A 15564-nucleotide genomic window follows, 5' to 3' on the forward strand; every position below is an offset into this window, starting at 1 on the left:
GTGAATAATAGATGTTACATTTGTAGTGATGAGGTCTAAATACAAACTGCAAGTGTATGCTTTTATATTTAAATATTAAATGTTTACATTTTTAATTGCTTCATTTTTAATTAAGTTTCATTGTGCATTAATGCAGTTATTGTAATGAGGGAAAGGAAATGAATTATCCCAGAGGAAAAGTTGTCAGTTCTATTACTACCCCAAAGTGTAAAACCTGTAAACTGAAGTGCAGGAAATGTGTCACTATCTCTAGAAACTAGTGTTGAAGATGCTGTCTCATTGGTATTCTTTAAACTTATATTAAAAGCTTGTAGTTCAACACTGCTCTCAAAGAGCACATTTTAAAAATCACAGGGCATTACAATGTTCACAATATGTCGGTAAGTTTGAATAGATATGATTTCAAAATGTGACTGTTTTATTCATAGCTACTTTACTAATCCTGCCAAGCAAGCACCAGAGCCTGGTATGGAGCCTGGTATGGAACTGACTAGGTCAGACAAGACAAAACACAAATAACCTCTTACATTTTCTGCATGACTAGGACCCCCACAAAGCACTTTGTTACCACTACCATGAAGACTGAGAGCACAAAAGCTTCTTTCAAACGTAAACATGATCTAAAGAACAAAGGTCATAATTTAAAGATGAAACACACAGTTAAGCAGAATCTTTTGAGGTACAATTTAATCATTCAATCAATTAACTGATCCAAAAAGAATATCAGATATTAATGGCTTTCTGTCTGATGCAACTTTTACTACAGATGCAGCCATTCAAAATGCGTGGGCGATACCGCATTATTTTGAGGTGCGCTTTACGCAGTCTATCGCAAATTACCGGTAAATACTGCTAGTTACCTTAAATTCTCCTATAATTCCGCAAGCAAAATAATAGCATCCGGAATTTCCGCAAGGTAGAGCTAATAAAGCTCAACCTGTCATGTTTGAGCTGTCGCCATCAAAGTCTTTAACGAAGATATTACTAATAGTATTAATAATGAATGACCTTGGACAAGCTGTAAACTCAAAGTATTGCCCTGGTCCACATTAGTTTTTTAATTGACTGTCTTTGTAAAAGTAACACCACAGCATTTCGCAATCACGCATTTGTTTCCAATCATGCAAAGTACAGTAATTTTTGAGAATCGATTCACCATGCCTTTCACATGCTCATAAAAGAGATTGATTTAGAAACATAGACATATTACCGTATGCAAACTGTACTGTATACAGTTTGTGTATGTATATATAATGTATTACCTGTGCCTGTTTAAGTATTGAATATTTATATGGAATTTTACCACTGAAGGGAAATCTTAGTACCTGAGCATAAAAAGAATAGGAGCATACTGTAACGCCTGTGAAGGCCATAAACAAAATTAATTTTGGAACTTCAACATACAGTATATGTCTGGTCTCGGTACTTTAAAGAAAACATACACACCAGTATTCCATTTCTCCCTAAACATTTTAAGCATCGAAGTTTTTAACTAACGTGATACTGGAGTCAACAAGCATACTTTTAGAATTTGATTAAAAGGGAATATAATATGGAATCGCGTATCTAAAGAAATTAATAAAGATATAATTATATTCATGTTGCAAAAAAACTGCAACGGACATAAAAACTCCCTTGCTTTTAACAGAGCGTTTCATAATTTCTAACTATGACAATTATTTAAACTGCGACACTTATCATTCAGCCAGAGCTCGAAATATCACAAGGATCCTCTAGAGCACAGCAAAGACTGTATTAAAAGTATACTAGTGACAAACTAGTATACTTTAGATCTTTTTTTCTGAACCGGGGAAAATCTGGACAGCACATACAAGGGTTAATTGCACAATACACCGCGCAAAGAAATTTAAAATAGTCTTCTTTAGGTGTGAGGGCAGGAGTGGATCGCAGAAGGCATAATTAGCAAATTAGGAAAACAAAGAACAGGACAGGTTAGACGTGTATCCAGAGAGCGAGTGATCAGAAAAAGGAACAGCTTTGAATGAATAAAAGCATTTTATTAAAAACGCGTTTGCGTTCGTCTGGGTATTTACGTTGTAATCTGTGGTTTACATCTACTGTATTGCTTTGAGATGCCACTTTTAAAGGTGATATGTAAAATAAAGTTTTTTATTATTGTTATAGAGAAACATGATCAGATTTTCCCTGGTTCAGAAAAAAGACGATTAAAATCTGTAATCTTTCCACTTGTACAGTGCCTTGCGAAAGTATTCGGCCCCCTTGAACTTTTCAACCTTTTGCCACATTTCAGGCTTCAAACATAAAGATATAAATTTTTTATTTTATGTGAAGAATCACCAACAAGTGGGACACAATTGTGAAGTGGAACGAAATCTATTGGATTTTTGAAACTTTTTTAACTAATAAAAAAATGAAAAGTGGGGCGTGCAAAATTATTCGGCCCCTTTACTTTCAGTGCAGCAAACTCACTCCAGAAATTCAGCGAGGATCTCTGAATGACCCAATGTTGTCCTAAATGACTGATGGTGATAAATAGAATCCACCTGTGTGTAATCAAGTCTCTGTATAAATGCACCTGCTCTGTGATAGTCTCAAGGTTCTGTTGAAAGCGCAGAGAGCATCATGAAGACCAAGGAACACACCAGGCAGGTCCGTAATACTGTTGTGGAGAAGTTTAAAGCCGGATTTGGATACAAAAAGATTTCCCAAGCTTCAAACATCCCAAGGACCACTGTGCAAGCGATCATCTTGAAATGGAAGGAGTATCAGACCACTGCAAATCTACCAAGACCTGGCCGTCCCTCTAAACTTTCAGCTCAGACAAGGAGAAGACTGATCAGAGATGCAGCCAAAAGGCCCATGATCACTCTGGATGAACTGCAGAGAACTACAGCTGAGGTGGGAGAGTCTGTCCATAGGACAACAATCAGTCTTACACTGCACAAATCTGGCCTTTATGGAAGAGTGGCAAGAAGAAAACCATTTCTCAAAGATATCCATAAAAAGTCTCGTCTAAAGTTTGCCACAAGCCACCTGGGAGACACCCCAAACATGTGGAAGAAGGTGCTCTGGTCAGATGAAACCAAAATCGAACTTTTTGGCCACAATGCAAAACGATATGTTTGGCGTAAAAGCAACACAGCTCATCACCCTCAACACACCATCCCCACTGTCAAACATGGTGGTGGCAGCATCATGGTTTGGGCCTGCTTTTCTTCAGCAGGGACAGGGAAGATGGTTAAAATTGAGGGGAAGATGGATGCAGCCAAATACAGGACCATTCTGGATGAAAACCTGTTGGAGTCTGCAAAAGACCTGAAACTGGGACGGAGATTTATCTTCCAACAAGACAATGATCCCAAACATACAGCAAAATCTACAAAGGAATGGTTCACAAATAAACGTATCCAGGTGTTTGAATGGCCAAGTCAAAGTCCAGACCTGAATCCAATCGAGAATCTGTGGAAAGAGCTGAAAACTGCTGTTCACAAACGCTCTCCATCCAACCTCACTGAGCTCGAGCTGTTTTGCAAGGAAGAATGGGCAAGAATTTCAGTCTCTCGATGTGCAAAACTGATAGAGACATACCCCAAGCGACTTGCAGCTGTAATCGCAGCAAAAGGTGGCTCTACAAAGTATTAACGCAAGGGGGCCGAATAATTTTGCACGCCCCACTTTTCATTTTTTTATTAGTTAAAAAAGTTTCAAAAATCCAATAGTTTTCGTTCCACTTCACAATTGTGTCCCACTTGTTGGTGATTCTTCACATAAAATAAAAAATTTATATCTTTATGTTTGAAGCCTGAAATGTGGCAAAAGGTTGAAAAGTTCAAGGGGGCCGAATACTTTCGCAAGGCACTGTATGTCATCGGAAAATACAAGAAGTTTCTGCTAGGATGGTATCAAAAAGTAATCTAAGTGGTGAGAAAGCTGTGCTCCTCAAAGAGCTTTACAGGATTAAAACAACAATAACAACAATAGTGTTTAGCTGGGCAAACGATTTTTTAATAGGAATACAAAATGAGATATAATGATGTGTTCCGGCTAAGACATTAACAAGTACAACCCCCCTCTCTGCGGGAGTGCTGGCTGTGATGAATTAAACCGGTTTCACAGGTATTTTCAAAGTAGAAGGGGGCGAGATTTCCAGCGAAAGACACCTCCCCCCTCCAAAGCCAAGGAAGTACAGTACTTACTAGTTAAGAAAGCTAGGCTCCTCAATGAAATCGCTTTAACATGCTAATGCGTTGGTGTAACAGTCCAGGCGTGGCAAGCTTCTGATGTCAACTCGACTCGATTGGAAGACAATGAACATATTCTATCCCTAAATGAATTAACAGCAAACATAGTTTACATAAAAGACATTTTTCCAAGAAAGTTTATAATAATCCGATCTATAGTTGAAATCTGAGCCTAAATAAAAAGAAAAAGCATTTTCAGAGAGCAATCAAGCTGTGTTTATGTAGAAAAAGTGATTAGGTTTATGAGCAATCTAATTACTTATTCGTTTAAAACACTATATAAAATAAAGTTTATTATTAATTTGCTGAACAGAGCGGTGAACATTATTATGGATAAGACAAAGATAACGATCCTGATCAGTTTAGAAATCTGTGTACGCTGTAAGGTTTTTACTTCTTAAACTTTTAAAATACATGTTTCGAATAGAGAGAAATCATCTTCCTGGTACAGTATGTATAGCAAACCAGCACGTCTTTTTTCTCCAATCAGAGGGGTTAGACACTTGGTTAAAAGCAAAGGAGATTGTCTGTTATAGTGGACATAAAAACAAGAGTTCGCTGGCATTATATCCTAGAAGACACAGACCGGCGCCAGACCGGGAGAATGCCCGCAGCGTAAAAGAAAATGCCTGATGAACTAGGAATTGGACAGTTTCCAAGTGCTTGTACAATCGATGGAAGTGTTCAAATAAATGTGCAAAAGAAATAAACAAAATAATCATTTATTTCTTTATCATATTGGCTAGCTAATGTCCTCTCTTTGCTAGTGAGTGGCTGTGTTTCTGCGTTGGGTAGCAACGGGTGACTTCTCAGGCGGAAGATGTAAACAGCTTAATTTTCGTGTTAAATAATTTTTTAAAATTAAAATTCATTCTATACAGCAATCGCATATTTGGGTACCGTTTCATAAAACTTTAATGCTTAAAATGTTTAGGGAGAAATGGAAGACTGATAATGGAATGGAATGGAATGAATGATAAGTGTCGCAGTTTAAATAATTTTCGTAGTTAGAAATTATGAAACGCTCTGTTAAAAGCAAGGGAGTTTTTATGTCTGTTGCAATTAAAAAAATGCCTGACAAAGTAGGGCTTGGACAGATTCCAAGTGCATTTTTGCAATTTACGCTGCATTGTCCATCGTGCTGCTGTAATACAGTTTAAAATAATTCAAAGTCTAAACTGTATCAGCTTTATTTATGGGTTGCAATTTAGAAAAAGTCAAAAACCGCACTCAAAATGCAATTTAGAGCTTTCTGGCAATAGGTGACACCCAAATTAATAATGTAACATGCCACTGTTTGTGCTTGAACAAAGTTATACTGCTATTTCCTTAGATACGCAATTAAAAAAAAAAAATTGAATCCCCGGCGGAACACATTCTATAAGAATCAGCGGTTTTATATATCGCCTTTAAAGGTGGCTTCTCAAAACGCTTTACAGGATAAAAACAACTATAACAGCAACAACAACAATATTGTATTTCATTGCACTTTGAAAACTAAGTAATAACTTAACTATATGTGCAAACGTTTTATGATATGTCGCTGTTGTGAATGTCTGTGAAGTGTATCTTATTTGCCTGTCTGTCCTGGCTCTCTCGCTCGCCCTCCCCCCCCTCTCCCTCAATTCAATTCAAGGTGCTTTATTAGCATGACAGATGGGAATCCACATCTCTAAAGATCTAACCTGGACTGTGAACACTGACTCTATCATGAAGAAGGCTCAGCAGCACCTTTAGTTCTTGAGGTGCCTCAAGCGATGGGGGATGCCAATACATGTGTTGGTGAACTTCTACCGCTGCACCATCGAGAGCGTCCTCACCAACGGGATCACCGTGTGGTATGGCAACACCTCTTCGCGAGAAAAAAAGGCATTGCAGAGAATGGTCAATATGGCCCAGAAGATCATCGGCTGCGGTCTCACCGAGATTAAACAGCTCTATGAGGACTGCTGCCGTGGTAGAATTCTGGCCATCACAGAGGACAGTCACCACCCTGGGCATGAGCTCTTCACCCCACTGCCCTCAGGCAAGAGATATAAGAGCATACGGACACTTACCACTAGATTCTTCAATAGCTTCTATCCACAAGCAGTGAGACTGGCGAACACATTTAGCCATCCCCCTCGGACCACACCTACACCATCACCATCTACCTCATTGTAATTTATTTATTGTACGTCTCCAGTCATTATTTACACGTCTGTATTGTTTACATTCAGACTGTCTGCATGTTTACTTGCACATTGTCTATTGTTTGTTTGTACATTGTCTTGATGCACTGTTTGCGCTTTGTTTTGTTTTTTACACTTGTTTTACAAACGAGAGACTTTCTGTAAGTAAGAATTCCATTGTAGCAGTACCGGTTACATATGGCAATAAAGTTCAAGTTCAAGTTCACAATCAGTGTTGGGTATTTACTTTGCTTTGAGATTCCACTTTTAAAGGTGATATATAAAATCAAGGCTTTAACTTGCTTTAACTCCGCAAGTCTGAGTTCTCGTGTCTGTCCTATCCGAACCCGAAAGTATACAATATATATCTTTATAGCAGGTGGTGTACAACTTTTTAGCATAGATTACACTTTTATAAAATGTATTTAAAAAATAAAAACTATTACAGTCTAATCTTTCCACGTTTGATCCCAAGATCCCAAGAAAATTAAATCTTAACGGGGCAGAAAGCTATGCTGAAAGTTTATTAAGATACTTAGAAGACAAATATATCAAATTATGTTGCATTTGTCTGATTGTGAATCAAAAAACACATATATTTAAACACGCATTTACGATTTAAATCAAAACGCGATTTAAATCAATATAAATGTTTATATTGTAACGCATAGGTGACTATTCATTGTTATTAAAATGACATAAATTCGATCATGTTGTGATATTTAGAAATCTTAATTTGTTTGGCGCGAGTGAGGTTTTATTTAATCTCTGACCCAGGGACAAGTTTAATTTTTTCAAAGAAATGTTTGTTAAAAAAAAAGTCATGGCTTCAGCTGGATTCGAACACTCACCATCTGACATGGGAGTCAGGAACCTAACCCACAGGTCACATGCAAGGTCACATGCAAGGCAAGGTCACATGCAGAGTGTTGAGCACTACAGAAACATTATAAACAGACAATGTACAGCGTGTACCATTCTTGTGTTGCGGTACATGAATATAATTATATCGTTATTAATTTCTTTAGATACGCGATTCCATATTATATTCCCTTTTAATCAAATTCTAAAAGTATGCTTGTTGACTCCGGTATCTCGTTAGTTAAAGACTTCGATGCTTAAAATGTTTAGGGAGAAATGGAATACTGGTGTGTATTTTTTCTTTAAAGTACGAAGACCAGCCATATACTGTATGTTCCAAACTTAATATCGTTTATGGCCTTCACACGTGTTACCGTATGCTCCTATTCTTTTTATGCTCAGCTACTAAGATTTCCCTTCAGTGGTAAAATTCCATATAAATATTCAATGCTAAAACAGGCACAGTAAAGATTTTTACTGTAAATCTTTCTACGACAGACCAACGGACCACGAGTGCCCCTGTCGGTCAACCAATCACGTACCGCAGTACCGCGCGTCACCGTGCGTTACAATGCGCGACGCCGTAGCCAATTACCTCCGGTACGTATCTGTACCGGGCACTTTGAATGGCTGCATCTGTAGCTTATACAAGTAACAACACTAGCCATTTGGTTTAAATGTCAGACAGTTTTTGAAAAATGACACCATATTAAAAAAAAAGCATAGAACAGTTTTTAGGCTTGATAGACTTTAAACAAACTAGTCTTACAGTACTAACGAGGACAAAGCAGCTGTATGTGCCACTGTACGGTCTGTAAAACACACCATTGCACATACACCTGTTATGTCCATAAACTGGTAATCTAAGATAAAAAAACTTTGTAATCTCCCTGTAATTCTAACAATTATTTTTTCACTCATTTGATGATACCTTTAACCCTAAAAAATAATACTGAACAATATGACATTGTAAGTGTCCTAGATTGATGGTCTGCTGATAAGAATATCTAAGAAGTAGAGACATTTACTTTACAGCATAGGATTATGATTATGTATGGATTACACAAGTCTGAATGTTAAATTCAATACTCAATAGCACATAGTGGTGTTTTGCACACTGTGCCTACCTGGTAGCCTTTGATTCTCTCCATCTCCTTGCTGGCCAGAGGGTTGCTCTTTACAACACACACCAGAGCTTTCACTGCAGCATACAGCCCTTCCACATCTGACGCCATGGCAACCAAGCCAAGGATGGCAGCTGCCCCTCCAATATACTGCAAGTTTGTTGCAACTGGCTTTGGAACAAAAGCTCTTACACCTTCAAGAGGGTTAAAAATAATTAGAACAACAAGTATCAATACTGTTGTTGGTTTGAGAAAGAGAACTGGTTTGTCTGTATTTTATTATAATTTAATTTGTTAATTTTCACTTGACAGTTTTTTAGAAATCAGAATATTCTTCACCAGTATCTTCACATATATCGTATATTAGCGTATAAATGTAAAGCATACCAGGTGATAAGGTGGTAAGAATTTAAGAAATAAGGCCAATTATCCCAGCCAACTAAACTACCAGTATGTTTTTAGAGGGTGGGAGAAAACCAGAGAACCCAGAGGAATCCCATGTAAACACAGGGAGAACATACAAACTCCACTGAGAGAGTACCCCAGGTCCAAAGTTGAACCAGGGCCTCACTACTGTAAGGCAGGAATGCCAACCACTGTTCTACCATGCCGTCCCTAGAGGCACACTCATTTAGAATCAGCTGTTCTTCCATCAGCATATCTGACCATATTCCCAGTCACTCAAAATATACAATCTATTCAACAGAGCAATACTAGTAAACAGGGTTTCTTGCCAAGTTCAGATGACAAGTTGGGAAATTTCATCACATTATTATCATCTTAACACTTACCAAGGTAACCGATGACAGCAGCACCAATAGTACGTGCCGGTCCATTGAGATGTCCAGCAGAGTTGTGTAACAGCTTGACTGGAGTTGCATTTTCATGAGAGGACACTGCTAACTAGAAAACAAATAGTAAAAAAAGTAAATGTGATAGCTTTTTATCAACACTGCTTTCAAGAAATAAGACCTGGGACTTTTAACAGTTAAAGTAACAAATTTAGGTGAATTCTTAAAAGCTGTCAAAAAACTGTATCCATACTGTGATTGTGACTTTATTACGTAAAAATATCATAAACACAAATACAGAAACAAATCATCCTAGCTCAAAATCTTTGGATGTTCAAGGGCCTGTGTGTTATAGTGCTGAGCAAGCACTGTTGCTTCTGTAAAACTGCTGTCGGTGCAATGTTCATTTCTCTAAAGTGCTCTACAGATGCAGCAGCCTAAGTAAACATCATTTGAATAGAAAATTAAGGGAGTAAAGATGCACAGTAAAGATGTTTCAGTTGTTGATTCAAAATCAACTTCCTTCCCCTGATGATAAAAAAAATCAATAATTTAAAGTCAATTTCTGCAAGATGACACAAAATAACATGAAACGAGGCACATTTAACCCAAAGAATTTTTAAAGTGAAGCCTCACCTGCTTGGCAATGGCTTTGCTGTCCAGCTTGTTGTAGACCTTCCTAATCTTGGCCACAGTGAGTGAGGACACAGAGAGGGCATATAGCCCAAAGGACACCTTCTCTTCAGGCACTAGGGCCACAGGAGATGAAGCAGCAGCCTCAGCCTTTGAGTCTTTACCTGAAGGATAAGCATTTCCTCAGGTCAGGTCATTTCATGGACGGTTTTCTTCACAAGATTATTTTAGTTTTTCAAGGTTAAAGGCAAACTACATAACACAAACACAATTTACTTTCCACAGATTACATTCCTATTTATAGTAAAGCTGACAAGAGTTTAACAATAGATAACTAAAATGTACATAATAGGTATTACCTGCAAAAGATAAAGTGTTGAAAGGGATTCTAAAATCCTTTTAACCCCAAATTGCATTTTGCATTGTATGCATTTCAACCTGACAGATTTAATTAAAAGTAAAATAAAAAAAACAGTACTGTGTATAGATCTGGTTGCCCACAGAAATTTTTAATATTGATGTTACCCTGAATAAAACTAAGATGGAAATGAAAACTAAAATGTTAAATGTCATATTAACCCAAGTTATTTGTTATTTGCGATACTGAAAACTACAATGAGAACTACTAACTCGTAAAAGCACACAGTAAAACAGATATAATCAAATGTTATTTTTTTTAGCAGCATGAGAATTCAAAGCAATACCGGGGGTTTATACTTCTTGTACTGTAGGTTCCATAAATAAAACGCAGTCACTGTTCATGAATGGCACATTTCAGTTAGAAACTACAGGCTCGGGCACAGACATGGCCTGCACAAGACACTCACTAAAAATCTGTGAAATCATTGTTGAGATTTCTAATATTCTAAGCAATGTAGGAAATCATTTTTGGACCACACAAAAGTTCCTTATTTTTGTTAATAGTGACATTCAAAGTTCAAACTTTCCATTATTTTTCTAATTCAATGTGATAGAGCATTCACTGCTATCAGGTAAGAGCACCATGCTAATGAATCAGATTTCACAGTCTCTCAGTCATGCTGAGTCTAATGTGATTATTAGTACAAGAACAAATATACAAAGACACTCGGTAAATGAAGAACAACATCCTTTATATGGATCATGATGCAGCAGAAATACACTGCTTCACTGCCACTGTGGTCCAAGTCTGAAGCATAACAGAATTAAACAACGGTGACAATTAATAACAAAGTTAATTAATTAAATGACAAATGCTCATTTAAAAACATATCAAGTACTTCTGTGATGAAAAACTGAAAAATGTCCGATCCATTAAAGTACTTGTAAAACCCAATGCACATATGAAGTAAACACTGATCATTTTCAGTTGGAAGTCTGTCAGAGTCTGCAGAGCTACAAATACTTAGAAAATTATTTATCCTTCTGCAATTATAAGCTAATATCCAAATAATAAACCACAAAAGTAGTAACAGGTTTTCATCCTAGAAAATATATTTCCATATCTGCATTCTTTTAACAGTACTTGTGCTGGTTATGAAATACATCACAGAGCAATCACTTATAAATTGTCTTAGCCTACTACTTAAATGAGCCTGTCAGGCATAAGACTGCCTAAGACCCCATTGAAGATAAGACTAACAATGAACTACAGAGTCATCTGGGACTATTACATTTTGTAAAAATACATCTGAATTCCCTTTTCCTGACAAATGTTTTATTCATATTTTAGAATATAGATAAGGGAAAAAAAATATCCCTAAAAATGAAATATATATATTTTTTAAACTTCCCTTTATTTATTTATATTCTCTTGGCTATGGCCAATAAACAATCTTAAACTATGTGTTTTCTTTTTTCTAGTTGAAAAATAGGTCAACACCTGATCAGAAGTCTTATGCAACATCTTAATTTAGGAAAAAAAAGTTTGCATGAATACATTCTATGTAGCACTGCAGACTTTTTTTGCATTTTTTAACTTACTTTACCTAATGTTCTCTGTTTTAATTATCCAAGTCTTACGTGAAACATTTGCAGATAGTTTAGTGTCTTCTGCTATCTTCACAGCATATGCTTGTTTTAAGAATCACCACATTACCTCCTAAACAATTCCTGTCCATATTTCTTAATAAATAAAAACAACCGATTTGAAAAAAGTGAATTGCAATTAATCCGAAGGAATCTTCTTAAATTCCTACTCTTGACAGTCAAAGAAAAGCTCTAGACACAAAACAAATGTAGCTTAACAACACAGAATAGCTGTTTGAGACCAAAGGTCATGTTTTGTAAAAAATAAAATGACCCTTTTTTGTTTTCATTACAAGGTCTACTAGTCTTAAACAATGATTAGTACTGCATTCTGTACTTACATGGGAGGCAGACTGCCTGAAAGCTACCCACATAGTTGGGTCCCAGTTCATATATAGTGGAAACGCTGGAAGCTGGCAGGACCTCTTCCAAGAAATGTGTGGGTCCCAGACGCCACACCAGAGTGGAAAGCTGGCGCTGGGCAGGGGGGGTGCCAATGTAGCTGTATACAGTGCTGACCACTGGTGGGTTGGCTGAACCAGAACCTCCAGGTGTGCTGTGTACATAGTGGAGCTGGGGAGATTGCAATTACACAAGGGGAGGAATTCAATACTGAGAAAAATGCTCTACAAAAAATGAGTCAAAAATGGAGTTCTTATCTACAGTACATTACAATTTTCTACTTGTTTCATATAATCTGCTGTGCAAATATGAGAAAAGGCAATTGTTTCTGTACCCTAGGAGTGTGCAAACTTTAACAAAAACAAATGCGTAGTTTAAAAATGTGAGTTACATTAGTTTAATACAGTACTGTATGCTTTATTGCTTCATCATAAAATCAAGAAATTTTAACCTGTTTAATTCCACTTTCACATTTGAATAGGAAGATCAGCCTTAGTTGCACATCTAAAACATCGATTAATATTTAAAAACATTTAAAAGCATGGTATAACTAAGTGAATTGCTACAAAGTAAATGCATGGATTGTCACTGTTCTCTGATTCCTCAGGTGTAATAAAAAAAACATTTTAAATCATGCAATACTTGTGCATGTGACATGTCAGGCAGCTGTCATGCTTGAATTAGAGTGCCATCTCCCCAAAGATCACTGTCTGACTGACGACCAAAAGCATCATTCTCACTGCATTGGCCATAGACTTATTTTAGAAGCACCAGTTGTAGGTTTTTCACATCTTGATTCATGGCTACAAATACTGCAACTTCACACAGAGGAGAATCAGAAAGTGTAGGCAGACTCAACTAATCTGCTCACCTTTAAGATACTCAGTTTTTGACAAGTCAGGCATCACAGCCCTGTATCTGAGTTTCAGTGTATTGTAAGGTAGTCCCTCACTGACAGCAACCCATAATTTCAAGAGGTTGCAGAGGTCACTGTGTGCCAAAAGCCAAAAGAGCCTTGTTCCTAAATTCCTAACCTCTGTGCACACAATCAAGTGTGCAACCTCTCTTGGAGAATACTGGTCACAGAATTCTAATTCTAATGACATGAAGCCTAATGACATGACCCTGGTTGAAACCCATGATTTCTGGGTCTTACAGCTTGACCTGCACCTTTGTCGGTTGAGTCATAGAAACAGACCCTCAGGCAAGATTCTCCTAAGTCTCAGTGCAATAGTGACTCCTGAGTCTGCAAACGTGCAGTGACGTCAGTGCCAGATATGTTGCACTTCCTTTTTGCACTAACAATCCTTATAGGCCCTTTTGGAGCAGGGAGCATGTTAAATGACAAATGGGTCTGGCAGGTGTATGTCAGGGGAACATTTCTGCAAGATGAGGCAATACATTTAAAAAAAAACTTTAGAACCACTCATAGGAGCAAAACAATTCCAAACAAGAATACCAAGTTATCAAACAAGCTACATGGGCCTTCTGCAGATTTTTAAGACCATATAATGCAGTATTCCACAGGGAGAAAAAAAAGGATTTATCTCTGCTTTAAAACTTTACCTGCTTCACTTAAACACATTAAATAAAAAACAGAATATTTTATTCCTCATTTTAAATTTTAGAATTTTAATATTACTCAAAAATTATAATCCCTGGAGTTCACTGGAAGAAAAAAAAGATATGAAGAAAATCCTGTGCTGATGGAGTGTAGACATGACACTTCACTGTAAATAAGGCACACCTAGTTCATGATGCCTGACTGTGATATCTGAACAGTATGAGAGTAAATATGAACAATCTGAATAACTCTAAAAGGGCAAGTGGTGGCACATGTTAAACCTACACAGGCGTTAAATTTATTTAAAATCTCATTTTAAAAATAATCTTAAAAATACTGAAGAAAGACTTGACATTTTAATGCAAAGTGTCAGTTTTATTATTTTACAGTAGGTCTCTTGATGGCTGACACAAAACACTATGCAAGACTTGATGTGACTAAACTGTTCCCTATAGTCTGAGTCTGTCACTGCAAGCTCTTCAGATGCACAGTTTCTCCCTAGACAGAAGCTTTCAGCTGTCTGACCACTCTAGAGTCCAAACACCAGCTGAAACCATCGTTGCTGCCCTCATGTGCTTCTTGTCACTGAAAACCATACTGGTTTTATAATGAGATTTATAGACAACTTGGGAACAACTAGGGCAGTCTAAATTTCATTTTCTTCTCTTCCCCTCCTGATGCAGACATACAAAAGCATTTATGTTTTATAACAGGCCACTGCAGCTTAAAATACCATTTTTTATTTAAGGCTCGCAGCCTTTGAAATCTTAGTTAAGATTTAACCACTTCAAATTTAATATCTATAATAAAGTGAAGAACTTGCATTTTCCTTGATATGTGGCACTGAATACAGAAGAAAAAACAGTAAATTATGTTTCATAACAGGTGTTATTTTTTCAACTTTTAATGTTTCTAGTATCTACTCAGAATCAAATGTAATTTTGCTGTTAAACTAAAAAATCGAACTGTTTACTTATAATGATGCTATTGTGCTTCATAAGGCAATTGTTTATCTGAGCATATCATAATTATCTGCATATTATCTACACCAAAACATTTGAGGTACCTGCATAAAAGAATAAACAAGTGAAAAGGAAGGCACTAGAAAGAAATGTTTCTGCAGAATGACATATAAATATTTTATGACTTATTTGAAGGAAGGATTCTATATTACTGCTCTAATTTATTGTGTACATGATAAATATTTGATGTTTGACAGCTTAACCCCTTTCCATCTACTGCATCACCTGGGTTATTTCTGCATTGGCTTTATTAAAGCGACAAAATGAATTGTCAGGTTTTACATTCATATGTAAACCCTCATCACCCTATTTAAGAATCAAAAGATGGTCATTATATTTTAATATAAATACCAGGTAACACACTGAACATAAAAATATGATTAGCCTTAGGAGTACCAAAGTATATCTGGGTCTGAAGTGGGTCTTAGTGGTGCCAAAAACAATTCCAAGAAGAATAATTAAATTATTTCTTTACTAGGATAACAACAAGAGAAAAAGTAGTTTCTTAAGATCAATGAGACCTAGAATAACATACAGAAATTTAATAAAAGTTTCTTTTTGGTCCATACCTTGACTGTGTTCACTAGCTGCCCATCTATGTAGAGCGTGGCAGCACTGTTCTTTAACATGCCTTTACTCATCACCAAGACTAGGTGATGCCACTGTCCCTCACTGATGAGATCTCCACAGCGGAAACGTGCACAGCAAGGAAGGATCTCGTAGAAGGAAGACTCCTCACTGAAGTCATCCACTGGGAAAGAAAAAC

General features: G+C 36.8%; 1 protein-coding gene across 7 annotated transcripts in view; it reads right to left on the reverse strand.

Annotated features, from left to right (window-relative positions):
• The window catches only part of wdfy3 (WD repeat and FYVE domain containing 3), a 166052-nt gene that overhangs the window by 56220 nt on the left and 94268 nt on the right, over window positions 1-15564 (reverse strand). For all 7 annotated transcript variants that reach the window (XM_015364893.2, XM_015364898.2, XM_015364884.2 and 4 more), the window contains 5 exons: window positions 15368-15549; window positions 12152-12383; window positions 9807-9967; window positions 9171-9282; window positions 8383-8573 (listed from right to left, as the gene is read on the reverse strand). In XM_015364893.2, coding sequence (XP_015220379.1) covers window positions 8383-8573; window positions 9171-9282; window positions 9807-9967; window positions 12152-12383; window positions 15368-15549 — 878 coding nt within the window. The remainder of the gene's footprint in view (window positions 1-8382; window positions 8574-9170; window positions 9283-9806; window positions 9968-12151; window positions 12384-15367; window positions 15550-15564) is intronic.

This window comes from Lepisosteus oculatus, chromosome 3, assembly GCF_040954835.1.
Source record: "Lepisosteus oculatus isolate fLepOcu1 chromosome 3, fLepOcu1.hap2, whole genome shotgun sequence".
NCBI classification, from domain to species: domain Eukaryota; kingdom Metazoa; phylum Chordata; class Actinopteri; order Semionotiformes; family Lepisosteidae; genus Lepisosteus; species Lepisosteus oculatus.